We start from the raw sequence: 17534 nt of genomic DNA on the forward strand, positions 1-17534 counted from the left end.
GAAATCCCATCTCCACTAAAATACACAAATTGGCTGGGGGTGGGAGCACGTGCCTGTAATCCCAGCTACTTGGGAGGCTGAGGCATGGTAACTGCTTGAACCTGGGGGAACAGAGGTTGCAGTGAACTGAGAACGTGCCATTGCACTCCAGCCTGGATGACAGAATGACACATGTACTTCTTATGTGAAGGGATACAGGCATGGATATAATTACAGATGATAGCTACAATCTCATTGTCAAGGTGTTCTAGAGGAAATCCTTCTAAAGGAACTCAAAAGCTCAACTTTTTCATTTAATAAATAGTATGTGTATATGGAGTGATGAATTTACAATAAAGACCATGAATAAACACAAAAGAGGCAGGATAAAATTAAAATAAGTATATATAACATAAGGTTTATTCAAAACTATTCAAATCAATCAGAATCTAATGTTTTTTTATTAATCAATGGCATTTCAATGAGTAAAGAAAGTCGAAAACCAATCTAAATAAACTCCCTGAGGCCAAAGACAGATTATTTTCAACATCAATAAATATAATATTGCAATGTATTGAAACATGTCAATCCTGTTAACATTCCCGAGTTGAGAGTGATACTTAAAAAAAAAAAAAAAAGAAATCACTAGTCACCTTCGGAGGATGCTAAGGAACCAACTCTTTATTTTGAAAATGATAAAGGAAAAAAAAAATCATACACTTAAAAAACACGTCCCAGAATAAAATTCTATTATTTGAGGTCCTGTTACCAGGGGACAGGAATCCATTTTATTAGCTGGCTATAAACTGGAAACAATATACAGACAATCTTTCAAAACTATCAAAATACCCCTGGCACAATTCTAAATAGTGTTCTTACCGGGTTAGCTCCTCACGAAGATTATTTGGCTCTGAGGAATAAAACTTAACTCGAAGATGCAGACAATAGGGTGAACCAACTGTCATCAAAAAAAAAAAAGGTTTTAATAAAAGAAACTAAACAATACTTTTCAGCCAGAAAATTGGTCAAAAATCTACTGAAGTGAGACAAAAGATCAGATTTTGATGGCATTATTTCAGGTTAGATCGATCATAGGCTTAAACATGATGCTAAATGATCAATTACATTTTTTTAAATGTACCATGTCATCATATAGTATATTACTATAATCTCTCATCCCAATAGACAGCTCTAGATTAATTCTAACAATTCAGAGCCAAATGCATCAAATAAAAGTCTTGACTGTGCAATCTAACAGCCCTGAAAACCTGCTACACTGAAGAACGCCTATTTAAATGCTCATGGTGAAATCTTCCCACACAAATACACTTCAGCAAGTTCACTAAATTCCATAATCTCAGTGGTCTCATAATTTTGAGACAAGAGTTGAGGTGCCCTAATAAGTCTGATAAAAAGTCAAGCTGGGGCCGGGCGCGGTGGCTCACACCTGTAATCCCCGCACTTTGGGAGGCCAAGGCAGGCAGGTCAGGAGATCGAGACCATCCTGGCTAACAGGGTGAAACCCTGTCTCTACTAAAAATACAAAAAATTAGCCAGGAATGGTGGCGGGCGCCTATAGTCCCAGCTACTCAGAAGGCTGAGGCAGGAGAATGGCGTGAACCCGAGAGGCGGAGCTTGTGGTGAGCCGAGATCGCGACACTGCACTCCAGCCTGGGTGACAGAGCAAGATCCATCTCAAAAAAAAAAAAAAAAAAAAAAAAAAGTCAAGTTGGATAATGAATAAACAATGGTATTCTCTCTCTGAATGACACTAACATTTTATGTGAATTGTTTCATTTTTCTTAATTTTAAAATACTATAACAAAGTCTCAAAATATTTTCAATATTAGGGCAGATGCCAAACAGGAAAATTCCAACACAAATAATTAGCAAATAACCGTTAAGCATTTCGGGCAAAGCCAACCCCATTTGCATGCTGCAAGGTTTTCTCCTAGAAAGTTAAACCCCAATGCAGCCTATATAACTTGGGGAGTAGCTCAGTTTATCAGAATAAAATGATTTCTAGAAAATGGAAATGCTAAAAAAATTCATCTTAAATTCATCTTAAAAAACATGATTTCTTATGTCCTATCAGAAATCAGAATTTCTAATATATTATATTTCCTTTTCCCCCCACAAATAATTTTTTCAGCACTTACTTTTTACTTGCTTTTTGATGCTTTTTGTACCATCCAACCAATGCTGAAAAACAAAAACAAAAATTTAGTTAAGCAGATGATAGAACTTTAAAATTTGAATTACTAAAAGTTACTTTTCATTGTGCCTACACTGATAACAAGGAAATACTTCACAAGAGAAAAACCAAACTGGATGAGAAAAGAGGTGAAAGGGAAGAGCAGCCAATATCCGCAGCAAGCTTATGACATACGTGAACAAAAACGACATAAAACCTCACAGATGACTTTTTTTTTTTTTAAATACTTTTAAGTTCTGGGATACATGTGCAGAATGTGCAGGTTTGCTAAGTATACACGTGCCATGGTGGTTTGCTGCACCCATCAACACGTCACCTACATTAGGTATTTCTCCTAATGCTATCCCTCCCCTAGTCCCCCATCCTCCCGACAGGTCCAAGTATGTGATGTTCCCCTGTGTCCATGTGTTCTCATTGTTCAACTCCCACTTATGAGTGAGAACATGCGGCGTTTGGTTTTTCTGTTCCTGTGTTAGTTTGCTGAGAATGATGGTTTCCAGCTTCATCTATGTCCCTGCAAAGTACATGAACTCATCCTTTTTTATGGCTACATAGTATTCCATGGGGTATATGTGCCACATTTTCCTTATCCAGTTTATCTTTGATGGGCATTTGGGTTGGTTCCCAGTCTTTGCTATTGTGAACAGTGCTGCAATAAATACGTGCACATGTGTCTTTGGGTATATACACAGTAATGGGATTGCTGGGTCAAATGACATTTCTGGTTCTAGATCTTTGAGGAATCACCACACTGTCTTCCACAATGGTTGAACTAATTTACACTCCCACCAACAGTGTAAAAGCATTCCTATTTCTCCATATCCTCTCCAGCATCTGTTGTTTCCTGACTTTTTAATGATGGCCATTCTAACTGGTGTGAGATGATATTTCATTGTGGTTTTGATTTGCATTTCTCTGATGACCAGTGATGATGAGCCTTTTTGCATGTTTGTTGGCCGCATAAATGTCTTCTTTTGAGAAGAGTCTATTCATATCCTTCACCCATTTTTTGATGGGGTTGTTTTTCTGGTAAATTTGTTTAAGTTTCTTATACATTCTGGATATTAGACCTTTGTCAGATGGATAGATTGCAAAAATTTTCTCCCATTCTGTACACTGCCTGTTCACTCTGATGATAGTTTCTTTTGCTGTGCAGAAGTTCTTTAGTTTAATTAGATCCCATTTGTCAATATTGGCTTTTGTGGCCATTGCTTTTGGTGTTTTAGTATGAAGTTTTTGCCCATGCCTATGTCCTGAATGGTATTGCCTAGGTTTTCTTCTAGTGTTTTTATGGTTTTAGGTTTTACATTTAAGTCTTTACTCCACCTTGAGTTAATTTTTGTATAAGGTGTAAGGAAGGGGTCCAGGTTCAGTTTTCTGCATATGACTAGCCAGTTTTCCCAATACTACTTATTAAATAGGGAATTCTTTCCCCATTCCTTGTTTTTGTCAGGTTTGTCAAAGATAAGACGGTTGTGGATGTGTGTTGTTAATTCTGAGGCCTCTGTTCTGTTCCACTGGTCTATATATCTGTTTTGGTAGCAGTACCATGTTGTTTTGGTTACTGTAGCTTTATAGTATAGTTTGAAGTCAGGTAGCATGATGCCTCCAGCTTTGTTCTTTTTGCTTAGGGTTGTCTTGGTTATACGGGCTCTTCTTTGGTTCCGTATGAAATTTAAAGTAGTTTTATTTCTAACTCTGTGAAGAAAGTCAATGGTAGCTTGATGGGGATACCACTGAATCTATAAATTACTTTGAGCAGTATGGCCATTTTCACGATATTAATTCTTCGTATCCTTGAGCATGGAATGTTTTTCCATTTGTTTGTGTCCTCTCTTATTTCCTTGAGCTGTGGTTTGTAGTTCTCCTTCAAGAGGTCCTCCACATCCCTTGTGAGTTGTATTCCTAGGTATTTTATTCTCTTTGTAGCAATTGTGAATGGGAGTTCACTCATGATTTGGCTCTCTATTACTGGTGTATAGGAATGCTTGTAATTTTTGCACATTGATTTTGTATCCTGAGACTTTGCTGAAGTTACTTATCAGCTTAAGGAGACTTTGAACTGAGATTAAGGGGTTTTCTAAATATACAATCATGTCATCTGCAAACAGAGACAATTTGATTTCCTCTCTTCTCATTTGAATACTCTTTATTTCTTTCTCTTGCCTGATTGCCCTGGCCAGAACTTCCAATACTATGTTGAATAGGAGTAGTGACAGAGGGAATCCTTGTCTTGTGCCAGTTTTCAAAGGGAATGCTTCCAGCTTTTGCCCATTCAGTATGATATCGGTTGTGGATTTGTCATAAACAGCTCTTATTATTTTGAGATACGTTCCATCAATACCTAGTTTATTGAGAGTTTTTAGCATGAAGGGTGTTGAATTTTATCAAAGGCCTTTTCTGTATCTACTGAGATAACCATGTGGCTTTTGTCATTGGTTCTGTTTAGGTGATGGATTACGTTTACTGATTTGCATATGTTGAACCAGCCTTGCATCCCAGGGATGCTGGTAGATGAGCTTTTGACGTGCTGCTGGATTCAGTTTGCCAGTATTTTACTGAGGATTTTCACATCAATGTTCACATTGGCCTGAAATTTTCTTTTTTGTTGTGTCTCTGCCAGGTTTTGGTATCAGGATGATGCTGGCCTCATAAAATGAGTTAGGGAGGAGTCCCTCTTTTCCTGTTGTTTGTAATAGTTTCAGAAGGAATGGTACCAGCTCTTCTTTGTACCTCTGGTAGAATTTAGCTGTGAATACATCTGGTCCTGGGCTTTTTTTCCTTGGTAGGCTATTAATTACTGCCTCAATTTCAGAACTTGTTGTTGGTCTATTCAGGGATTCGACTTCTTCCTGGTTTAGTCCTGGGAGGGTGTATGCATCCAGGAATTTATCCATTTCTTCTACATTTTCTAGTTTATTTGTGTAGAGGTGTTTATAATATTTTCTGATGGCAGTTTGTATTTCTGTGGGATCAGTGGTGATATCCATTTTATCATTTTTTATTGTATCTATTTGATTCTGCTCTCTTTTCTTCTTTATTAGTACAGCTAGTGGTCTATTTTGTTAAAAAGAACTCCCTCAGGAGTTCTTCACAAAAAATCAGCTCCTGGATTCATTGATTTTTTGAAGGGTTTTTCGTGTCTCTATCTCCTTCAGTTCTGCTCTGTTCTTAGTTATTTGTTGTCTTCTGCTAGCTTTGGAATTTGATTGGTCTTGTTTCTCTAGTTCTTTTAATCGTGATGTTAGGGTGTCAATTTTAGGTCTTTCCCTGCTTTCTCCTGTGGGCATTTAGTGCTATAAATTTCCCTCTAAACACTGCTTTAGCTGTGTCCCAGAGATTCTGGGATGTTGTGTCTCTGATCTCATTGGTTTCAAAGAATTTATTATTTCTGCCTTAATTTCATTATTTACCCAATAGTCATTCAGGACCAGGTTGTTCAGTTCCCATATAGTTGTGCAGTTCTGAATGAGTTTTTTAATCTTGAGTTCTAATTTGATTGTACTGCGGTCTGAGAGACTGTTGTTATGACTTCTGTTCTTTTGCATTTGCTGAGGAGTGTTTTACTTCCAATTATGTGGTCAATTTTAAAGTGTGATGTAGTGATGAGAAGAATGTATATTCTGTTAATTTGGGGTGGAGAGTTTTGTAGATGTCTATTAGGTCTGCTTGGTCCAGAGCTGAGTTCAAGTCCTAAATATCCTTGTTAATTTTCTGTCTCATTGATCTTTCTAATATTGACAGTGGAGTTTGGGAATCTAAGTCTCTTTGTAGATCTCTAAGAACTTGCTTTATGAATCTGCGTGCTCCTATTTTGGGTTCGTATATATTAAGGATAGTTAGCTCTTCTTGTTGCGTTGATCCCTTTACCATGACCTTCTTTGTCTTTTTGGATCTTTGTTGGTTTAAAGTCTGTTTTATCAGAGCCTAGGATTGCAACCCGTCTGTTTTTGTTTTTGTTTTGAGACAGAGTTTCACTCATTGCCCAGGCTGGAGTGTAATGGCGTGATCTTGGCTCACTGCAATCTCCACCTCTGGGGTTCAAGAGATTTTCTTGCCTTAGCCTCTCAAGTAGCTGGGATTACAGGCATGCGCAACTTTGCCCAGTTAATTTTTGAATTTTTAGTAGAGACGGGGTTTCTCCATGTTGGTCAGGCTGGTCTCGAACTCCCAATCTCTGGTGATCCACCCGCCTTGTCCTCCCAATGTGCTGGGATTACAGGTGTGAACCACTGCGCCCTGCCAATCCCTGCTTTTTTTTTTAACTTTCCAATTGCTTGGTAAATATTCCTCCATCCCTTTGTTTTGAGCCTATGTGTGTCTTTGTCCCTGAGATGGGTCTCATAAATACAGCACATTGATGGGTTTTTTAATCCAACTTGCCAGTCTGGATCTTTTAATTGGGACATTTAGCCCATTCACATTTAAGGTTAATATTTTATGTGTGAATTTGATCCTGTCATCATGAAACGGGCTCCACGCAGTCCGAACTTTCTGGCGGCTTTGTTTATTTATACTATGAGGGGAAAACTGCCTACTCAAGCCTCAGTAACAGTGGACGCCCCTCCCCCTACGAAGCTGGAGCATCCCAGGTCAGCTTCAGACTGCTGTGCTGTCAGCAAGAATTTCAAGCCAGTGGATCGTAGCTTGCTGGGCTCCATGGGAGTGGGATCCACTGAGGCAGACCACTTGGCTCCCTGGCCTCCTGCAGCCAGCTCACTGTCTGCCCAAACGGCCACCCAGTTTTGTGCTTGAAACCCAGGGCCCTTGTGGCGTAGGCACCCGAGGGAATCTCCTGGTCTGCAGGTGGCGAAAACCGTGGGAAAAGCATAGTATCTGGGGCAGAATGCACCGTTCCTCACAGCACAGTCCCTCACAGCTTCTCTTGGCTAGGGGAGGGAGTTCCCCGACCCCTTGCGCTTCCTGGGTGAGGCGACGCCCCACTCTGCTTCTGCTCGCCCTCCATGAGCTGCGCCCACTGTCTAACCAGTCCCAATGAGATAAGCCGGTATCTCAGTTGGAAATGCAGAAACCACCTGCCTTCTGTGTTGGTCTCGCTGGGAGCTTCAGACCAGAGCTGTTCCTGTTCGGCCATCTTGCCAGCCATCATGTGACTTCTCAAAACACTTCCTCTGCTCCCTCAGCAACGAGATTGACATTCTAAATTTTGCCCTTATTTCCCCCACTATTCCCAAATAAATGACTCTTGCAAAACTGTTAAAATCAGAGAAAAAAGTATCCCCATATTCCAGTGCCTGATTAATTCTTAAAATGTAAAATTTATTGGCAGATTATAACCAAAAATGAGGTGAAACGATGTCCCCCAAATTTTATAAAACAGACGCTACTCAGAGGTAGTACTTTTTAAAAGAACTTCAGGGTAAAATTAGATCTGTCTCATAATCAAGGTCCTATCTATTAAATAAAGAAGTCTTTGTTCCACAAATAAAAAATGTTAACATTGTGACTATGAGACTTCTGGGTTTCAAGAGTAACAGCCTTTTATGTAACCTCTTCACTCTGAAATGTCCATGACACAAACAGATCTAAAAACCTATTCCAGATATTTCCACTAATAAACCATTCCCAGCTCACTTCTCATTATTAATTCCTTTATGCTACCAAGTCCTAACAGTGACAGGATGCACACATCCAACTAAGATATACGTGACTGTGTTCTCTCTGGCATGCTTTCAATTCCAAGCACTCTAAAGGAAGGCTAACTAGTTCACAGAGCCAAGGAATCCAATTTCAGAAATGCAGATAGGCAGAGTGGGTAAACAAAGCTGCATTGTAACTGTTTACTTTCCTTGCCAATTATTTGCCTAGCTGCTTCTCTCCATTCTCCAAGATCCAAAAGTGCAATTCACCAAACTATCAGTGTGGCAGCAAAATACCTTTCCATGTTTAAATAAAATATTCAGTAAATATTTTTAGAACACTACACAATATTTTCTCGAGATTTCAAGTGTGTGGGCCACTTTGCCGTCTCTCATCTTTTAATAAACTCAGTTGGACATCCACTTTTAGTCCCATTTCAATCTAGCAATCTTTATTCTTTCAATCTATGCTGGCAAGATGGCCGAAGAGGAACAGCTCTGGTCTGCATCCTTCCATTAACAGAACATTAGGCCTGCCAGTAGGCAGAAAACAATTCAATTTTCTTTCAGTAGAAAATACTTCAACCTAGAGCAGTAAACAGTTCATCCATCACTGTCCAGCCCAGAAATCCAATATCCAAATAGTCCAGACTTAACTGACACAAATACCTACTACGGCCTGATGCAAATCCTATACGGAGTAAGAAAAAAACTAGTTTTCATGCCCCAGATTTTCTCCCCAAAACCATGTAACTGGAAGTTGCCCTATCTTCCACGGCTGGTCACCTGGGCACTGTTTCAGGTGGCCTCTCACACACCGTAGTGAGTGCAAATGAGCACAACTCTTCCAGGAAGCAGTTTGACTAGACAGTAGACAATGCCTCAGAAATAACTATGTGTCTTCAACCCAGCAATTCTACACCTAGAAATCATTATGGATGTGTGTAGATTGACCCACAAGAAATTACATCAAAGAAAATTAGGACAACCTATGTAGTTTCTAATACCTGCACTCCCTTACGATGACCCAAACTCAGATAAAGCATCAAACACATTTTAAAGTGAGATTTAGGAGCTGTGGGAGTTCCGGGCGATGTTCTTCTTGGAAAGGTCTGAGTTCATGTTTGCATATTCTCAAGTCTGTTTTCTTTCATCTCCTCCACATTCCAAGACCAGGGCCTGGAAAATTCAGGCCTCAGAGACAGGCACTGATAGTATTTTCCTTGAATCAGGATCTTTAGGAGTTGGGTATATATTACACTAGAAGATAAAAGTGAAAGCACACAGATATAGATTACTAGTAAGATTCTCTTTCCTCACTGTACCTTAAAAAAGAGAAAACTTCCCTTCTAATTTCCTACTTTTAAAGTTTAGTTGATAAAGAGATATCAAAGGATGTAGAAAGCCACATTTCTTTCCATCCTATTGAACTAGGCATGGAAGAACAATTATCTACTTGCATCTTAAAATATAAGTAATATATAACAACAAACATAACAGCCATAAGTAAACCAAACAAAGAATCACCTAGGGAGCGTCCATAAAACACTAACATACACACAACCCTCATCCCAGACCCTATCGTCAAATATGGTCTGTAAACAGCTCTTCAAATGAATGACTCCTGCCTTCTAACCACCTAACCTACATGCCTCTAATAAAGAAATGGACCACCACTACTCTTGCTCAAAGACCAAAGAGCTTATAGTAGAGAAATGTTAACCATCTTTCAAACCAATTGCCTCTGCAAAAAATATTTCTGTGAATACAGGTTTATGCTCTGAATTAAATAATTATTTTAAAACAAATTCTTACATTTTGAATAATCTTAAAAGTTAAAAACTATCCTAAGAAAAGAGATGACAGCATTACTGTGTTCTAACTGAAAACACTTCAATTTTGATCTAGAGTCCACTATAAAACTCCCTGAGTGACTACTTTTTTTTGAGTTCACAGTCTATATTATAAGACATTCCAAATGAAGACTTAAATCACCATTAAAATATATCTTCCACTGTGCCTTTCTGCATATTATTAGTATGCTCTAAGGATTTTTGTTTCTGTTTTTTTTTTTTTTTTTGAGACGGAGTTTCGCTCTTGTTGTCCAGGCTGGAGTACAGTAGCACGATCTCAGTTCATTGCAACCTCCGCCTCCTGGGTTCAAGCGATTCTCCCGCCTCAGACTCCTGAGTAGCTGGGATTACAGGTGCCCGCCACCATGCCCAGCTAATTTTTACTATTTTTAAGAGAGACAGGGTTTTGCCATGCAGGCTGGACTTGAACTCCTGACCTCAGGTGATCTGCCCAGCTTGGCCTCACAAAGTATTGGGATTACAGGCGTGAGCCACTGTACCCGGCCAGGATTTTTTTTTTTTTAACCTTTATTTTAGGTTAAGGGGTACGTGTGCAGAATTGTTATACAGGTAAACTGCATGTCATGGGGGTTTGGCATACAGGTTATTTTGCCACCCAGGTAATAAGCATAGTACACTCTATAGGGGTAATATGGTAGTTTTTTCACAAGTTATGTAGGTTATATATTCACTTTCCAGATATAAAGTAGATAATCTATTTTGGAAATACACTTTAAAAAGGGAGACAGCTTGCTACTAAAATTGCATAGGAGCTCGCTAGGTTTTGACGGTCATTTTACACTTAATTCACTTTTTTTTTTTTTTTTTTTTTTTGAGATCGAGTCTTACTTTGTTGCCCAAGCTAGAATGCAGTGGTGCGATCTCAACTCACTGCAACCTCCAACTCCCTGGTTCAAGCAATTCTCATGCCTCAGCCTCCCAAGTAGCTGGGACTACAGGTGTGAGCCACCATGCCTGGCTAATTTTTTTATTTTTATTTTTAGTGGAGACAGGTTTTCACCATGTTGGCTGGGCTAGTCCTGAACTCCTGACCTGAGATGATCTGCCCACTTCAGCCTCCCACAGTACTAGGATTACAGCTGTGAGCCACCACACCCAGCCCACTTATTTTTTTATTACTGCTCACACATGTATCGATTTTGAACTCACATTCTGACCACTTCAAAATACCCTGTATTTTAAAACAGCTAAACACATTTTTAGAACCCAGTAAAAGTTCATCAGAGCCTTGTAGGATCTTATTTCCCACACTCCTCATCACTATTTTTAAACGAAATTCTCTGTGGTATTCAGTCCATACCTTAAACTTAAGAATCAAAATACATAAATTCAAATCCAGTCTCTAGAAATCAGTAGACCTCACTTAAACCTTTTATTCTTCACAGGAGATTTTTCTGAGGATCAAATCAAAAAACTATTGCCTCAAACCCCATAATTATTGAACAAATAAAATGAATTATATCTACATTTCTTTAAATGAATTATTGAATATTCATAATAGAGCATTTTATAATGTAGCAATAAATATTAACGGAAACAAAACAACAGTATCTAGATAAAAGAAAACATATCGTTACTTTCATACACTGATAATTTTAATTTGTAAATATAATCAAACAGCTTTAAAGTCTATCTCTTTGACCTGATGATTCCATTTCTTCTATTTTAATTTTTTTTAAATCCAGAATACTGACAAGGATTTACAAAGATGATCAACTTCAGAATATTATTAGCCATAAATTATAAACAATCATTATTGGGCAGCTGTAAGATCAGGAGTTTTCCCGAAAAATTCAACAAGGTCATCCTTCTTTAGACTTATGCCCTTAACTTTTTAGTTCTTCCTTGTTCAGCAAATATGTGTTACAATATACAGATATATACATTTAACATGTTTATTTCTATGTTTTTCACCTCCCACTATCTTACTGAATCCTATTGTGTTCTCAGTTGAATCCCTGAATACAATGCAGTCATCTGCCACTGATAATTTTATTTCCTTCAAATCTTTATAATTTTCTCTTCCATAAATGCATTTGCTGGTACTTCTATGAAATTAAGTAGCAATGGTAATAGTAGGCATACTTGTCATCACCTTCTCTTTATTAGAAATGCTTGTATTAGGCCGGGCGCGGTGGCTCAAGCCTGTAATCCCAGCACTTTGGGAGGCCGAGACGGGCGGATCACTAGGTCAGGAGATCGAGACCATCCTGGCTAACACGGTGAAACCCCGTCTCTACTAAAAAATACAAAAAACTAGCCGGGCGAGGTGGCGGGCGCCTGTAGTCCCAGCTACTCAGGAGGCTGAGACAGGAGAATGGCGGGAACCCGGGAGGGGGAGCTTGCAGTGAGCTGAGATCCGGCCACTGCACTCCAGCCTGGGCGACAGAGCGAGACTCCGTCTCAAAAGAAAAAAAAAAAAAAAAAAGAAATGCTTATATTATTAATCTAGGGATCTCAAAAAATCAAAATTCAGTATAAAAAATAAAAAATGGAGAGCTAGTGAGCAACTACCAGCTCTGTTCTCCACAGGTGCCACATGTTGGACCATCTGTCTACCCATGCTTACATCAAGAACCAAGGAAGTTTTGAAAAAAAAATTACAGAACATAAACAAGCTTTCCAATCAATTTAAGAAAAAGACAAAACATAATTAATACTGACAACTTAAAATTCCTTCTTTCTTAATATTTATTAGAAATGCTATCTGTTTCCCTTTTCTAAAAGCATAGTATACAGTATCACGTTATACAAGATACACCTGACGCATGATACCTACCATAAAGTAAATAATAAATACAGTAACTTATTTTTCTTTAAAAACTTCACTGAATAGGTTGGGTGCAGTGGCTCATGCCTGTAACCCAACACTTTGGGAGGCTGAGGTGGGCAGATCACCTGAGGTCAGGAGTTCGAGACCAGCCCAGCCAACATGGTGAAACCCTGTATCTACTAAAAAAAAAAAAAAAATTACAAAAAGTCAGGTGTGGTGGTACATGCCTGTAGTCCTGGCTACCTGAGGGGCTGAGACAGGAGAATTGCTTGAATCCGGAAGGCGGAGGCTGTAGTGAGCCGAGATTGTGTCACTGCTCTCCAGCCTGGGCAACAGAGTGAGACTCCTTCTCAAAAAAAAAAAAAACAAAAAAACACTTCACTGAACCAGTTAAAATTCTAATCTCTAAATTTAACTTTTTCAAACTTCACCAAGCACAAATATATATGTTTGAGGATTAAATTTTGCTCCCGAGACATGGTTTGTTTGTACTACACAATGTTTATTTTTTAAGGTTTTATTATGAAATAATTAGAGATTCACACAAACTTGGAATGATAGCAAGGAGAGGTCCGGTCCTGTGTACACTTCTGCCAATGCTTACATTTTAACATAACTACAGTACAGTATTAGAATCAGTAAACTAACGTTGGTATAATGTGCATGTATAGTTCTGTGTCATTTTATCACATTTAGATTCCTATCCTAATACCATAATCAAGATATAGAAATATCCCATTATCACAAAGAACTCTCTCATATTACTCATTTATAGTCACCACTCCCGCAACTCCAATATCCCTTACCCTTAGCAACCATTAATTTGATCTCTATGTCTGTAATTGTGTCATTTCAAGAATGTTACATAAATAGAATCATATAATATATAACCTTTTGATACTGGCTTTATTTCCTATTCGGCATAATGCCCTCTGAAATCCATCCAAGTTGTTGCATATCAATAGTTTCTTCTTTCTATTGCTGAGCAGTATTACATGGTATGATTGTGCCACTGTTTAACCATTCACTTACTGTAGGACATTTGTTTCAAGTTTTTTGCTACTACAAATAAAGATGCTATGAACAATCATGCCCAAGTTTTTCTGTGGAAATAAGTCTTCATCTCTCTGGGATAAATGGTCAGGCATACAACTGCTGAGTCATATGGTTTAATACATGTTTAGTTTTAAAATAAACTGCCAAATTATCTTCCAGAGTAGCGATATCACTTTACTATCCCAACACCAACAATGTATGAGAGATCCCGTTTCTGCACATTCTCACCAAAATTTAGAGTTGTCACTATGTTTTACTTTAGCTGTTTTAATAGATGTGTAGTGAAAATATCTCATTGAGGTCTTAATTGGCACTTTCCTGATGACTAGTCTAACATCTTTTCATGAATTTGTCATCTGTATATCCTCTGAGGTGAAATGTCTCTTAATGTCTTTTGTTCATTTTCCAATTAGATTGTTTGCTTTCTAATTGTTGAGCTGAGGAACTTGTTTCATTTTGTTTTTGGTTGAGACATGGTTTCGCTCTGTCGCCCAGGTTTGAGGTGCAGTGGCTGTCACAGCTCACGGCAGCCTCCACCTCCCAGGCTTAAGCGATCCTCCTGCCCAGCCTCCCAAGTAGCCACAACACCAAACTAATTTTTTTTTTTTTTTTTTTTTTTGGTAGAGACAAGGTCTCACTATGTTGCCCAGGCTAGTCTCGAACTCCTGGGCTCAAGTGATCCTCCTGCCTTGGCCTCCCAAAGTGCCGGGATTACAGGCGTGAGCCACTGCACCCAGCTAGGCATTGTGTATATATGCTAGACATGAGTTCCTGGTCAGATGTGCAATATACAAATATTTTCTCCCAGTCTGTAGCTTAGCTTCTCGTTCTAGTAACAGGGTCTTTCCCAAAGCAAAAGTTTTTAATTTTTTATGAAGTTCATTTTATCTTTTTTTAAAAATCATCCTTTTGGTATCATGTTTACTAATAACTCTTCTCTAATCTCTAGGTCCCACAGATTTTCTCCTGTTTATTTGTCTCTAAGTTTTATAGTTTTACACTTTAGGTCAAGATTTTTTGTCTTACAGATATACAGCTGCTCCATCCTGTTTTGTTTTTGTTTTTGTTTCTGCCTTTTTCCACAGGTTCTAATCCAGCACCATTATTAAAACTATTCTTCCACTGAATTACTTTGGCACCTTTAACAAAAATCAGAGGTAATATTTGTGTAGGGCTATTTCTTTCCATTGATCTACATGTCTGTCGCTTTGCCAACACCACACAGTCTTGATTATGAAAGCTATATAGTAAGTCTTGAAACTGGGTAGTGTGATTCCTCCCATTTTATTCCCCTTTTTCAAAATTACTTTAGCCATTCTAGTTCCTCTGTCTTTCCACATAAATTTTAGAATAAAAATTTATATCTACAATCTATATCTACAAAATATCTTACTGGAATTTTGAGAAAAACTGCATTAAACCTGTATATTAATTTGGGGAGAACTGGAATCTATCTTTACTTTGTTGAGTCTTCCATTCAATGTAGAATGTCTTTCCATTTACTTTTATCTTCTTTGATTTCCTCCATCAGCTACACTATTTTTAAAAATACGTTTAACAACTTTTTTAAAAATAGACAATTTAACCTAGAAATCTGGATTTCAGCTTCTCTTGAAATACTTGAAGATCCAGCAATGCTGGTACAACAAACCTACTCAACAGCAAATGCCTGGAGCTAAGTGGTAGTTGCCCTATTACCCCTTTTGCAGCTAAAGGTAATATGCTTCCCACTTCACCACATCCCCTCCACCAATCCTTTTTGATCCTCTACAGTCTGCTGGGTATCAGCTATGATTTATCATTGTGCTATCTATATTTCTCTGTCTCCATCCCTACCAAAAATGAGAAAAAGGCTGGGCACAGTGACCCACACCTGTAATCCCAACACCTTAGAAGGCCAAGGCAAGAGGATCACCTGAGGCCAGGAGTTCCAGAACAGCCTGGGCAGTCTCTACAAAATTATTATTTTTTAAATTAGCCAGGCATGGTGGTGCACACCTATAGTCCTACCTACCTGGGAGGCTGAGGTGGGCAGATCACTTCAGCCCAGGGGTTCAAGGCTACAGTGAGCTCTGATCATGCCACTGCACTCCAGCCTGGGCAGACACAGATAGCAAAACCCTGCTTCTTTTATTTAAAAATAAAATAAAATACAAAACATAACAAGCATGTAGCATGATTTTTTTTTTTTAATGGGAGAAGCCATATTTCTTGGAAGTAAATAACCATGTAAAATCTTTAATGTGCATACTAACTTGCTTCCCTTCTTTTGCTCTCCTGCCTGGTCCATGTAACACTTGATTTTAAGACTGAAAATTCTTCCTTCAAAATGTTATCAAACATGTTCTCCAGGAAATTGGTACAGTTAATTCTCCAATTATTTTGCAAAGTCTTACTGTACCAACCTAAAACCATTCAATATCAAAAGAAAGATTCCTTACTGCCTGGCTTAAAAATACATTACTTCTACTGTGGAAAGTCTTGCATACAAGAAACTACCCAAAATTGTCACTTTTTTAACCAGTAATATTGGCAGTGCTCCTGTCATGGGTAACTTTGCTATACATACTATTTTTATGACAGCAAAAAAAAAAAAAGTGTTTCCCTAAGCCTTCATCAAGAAAGATATATTACCACAAAAATCTTTGTTTAGTTATACAGTGAGATTTAATAACAAAGTTGTACCAACAGCAAAAAAAAAAAAAGAGAGATTATATACGTTTGATGGCATAACTGTCTTAAAGATTTAAAGAGAAAAACTCACAAATTTATACCATTATCCATCTTCCCTTAAGCTATAGGTTATTTATTTGCTAAAGAAGTGTTACTAAATTGGAGAATTCATAGTTGGGCTTCAGGGACATCTGAATTACTACATATAGATAAAATGTTATGCGTATGTGCATTTTTCTAGGGAAAGAGTCCACAGATTTCACAACTCTAAGTTTAAGATCATCACTGGACTATATAAAAGGATATTAAAGTAAGTTTAGATTTTAAAATAGACGATGGGGTAGTATTCTGCAGTCCACTAAAACAAAGATGACCATATATTCTGGTTTACCAGAATAATACTGGCGGCTTGTGCCTATCCCAATCCCTCATTCATTAAGTTCCCCTTTTACTCTCTAAAGTGGCCTAGTTGAAAAATTGACAAAAAACAAACAGAAAACACAGCCAGACGTGGTGGCTCATGCCTGTAATCCCAGAACTTTATGAGGCTGAGGAGGATCACTTGCATCCAGGAGTTCAAGACCAGTCTGGGCAATATAGTGAGCCCCCATCTCTACAAAAAAATAAATAATTAGCCAGGTGTGGTGCATGCCTATAGTCCCTGCTACTCAGAAGGCTGAGATGGGAGGACTGCTTGAGCCTGGGAGGTCGAGGCTGCAGTGAGCTGTGATAGTGTCACTACACTCCACCCTGGGTGACAAAGTGAGACCCTGTCTCAAAATGGAAAGAAAAGAAAATCTGAATATGCCTATAACAAGTGAATGAGCCAATAATTAAAAACTTCCCACAAACAAAAGCCCAGAACCAAATGGTTTCAATGACGAATTCTACCAAATGTTGAAAGAATTAACACTAATCCTTCACAAGATTTTCCAAAAAAACACAAGAGGAGGGATGGTTTTCCCACCTCGTTCTATAAGACCAGCGTTACCCTGACACCCAAACCAGAAAAAAAAAAAAAAAAATCACAAGAAAACTACAGACTAATATCCTTTATGAATACAGAACCAAAATAATCACCAAATACTGGCAAACCAAACCAAGCAACATATAAAAAGGATTATATGGTCAGGTGTGGTGGCTCGCGCCTGTAATCCCCACACTTTGGGAGGCTGAGGCAAAAGAATCGCTTGTATACAGGAATTCCAGACCAGACTGGACAACACGGCGAAATCCCATCTCTACTAAAAATACAAAAACTAGCAGGCACAGTGGCGCATGCCTGTTGTCCCATCTCCTTGGGAGGCTGAGGTGGGAGAATCACTTGAACCAGGAGGCAATGTTGCAGTGAGCCAAGATCGCGC

The 17534-nt window shown here is 38.4% G+C and overlaps 1 protein-coding gene across 3 annotated transcripts in view; it reads right to left on the bottom strand.

The window, feature by feature from the left end:
* Window positions 1-17534, bottom strand: part of LOC105492474 (erythrocyte membrane protein band 4.1 like 5) — a 170604-nt gene that overhangs the window by 114854 nt on the left and 38216 nt on the right. For all 3 annotated transcript variants that reach the window (XM_071072608.1, XM_011759648.3, XM_011759652.2), the window contains exons 4-5: window positions 2139-2181; window positions 859-937 (exon numbers count right to left, since the gene is read on the bottom strand). In XM_071072608.1, coding sequence (XP_070928709.1) covers window positions 859-937; window positions 2139-2181 — 122 coding nt within the window. The remainder of the gene's footprint in view (window positions 1-858; window positions 938-2138; window positions 2182-17534) is intronic.

Source organism: Macaca nemestrina, chromosome 11, assembly GCF_043159975.1.
Source record: "Macaca nemestrina isolate mMacNem1 chromosome 11, mMacNem.hap1, whole genome shotgun sequence".
Taxonomy (NCBI): Eukaryota; Metazoa; Chordata; class Mammalia; order Primates; family Cercopithecidae; genus Macaca; species Macaca nemestrina.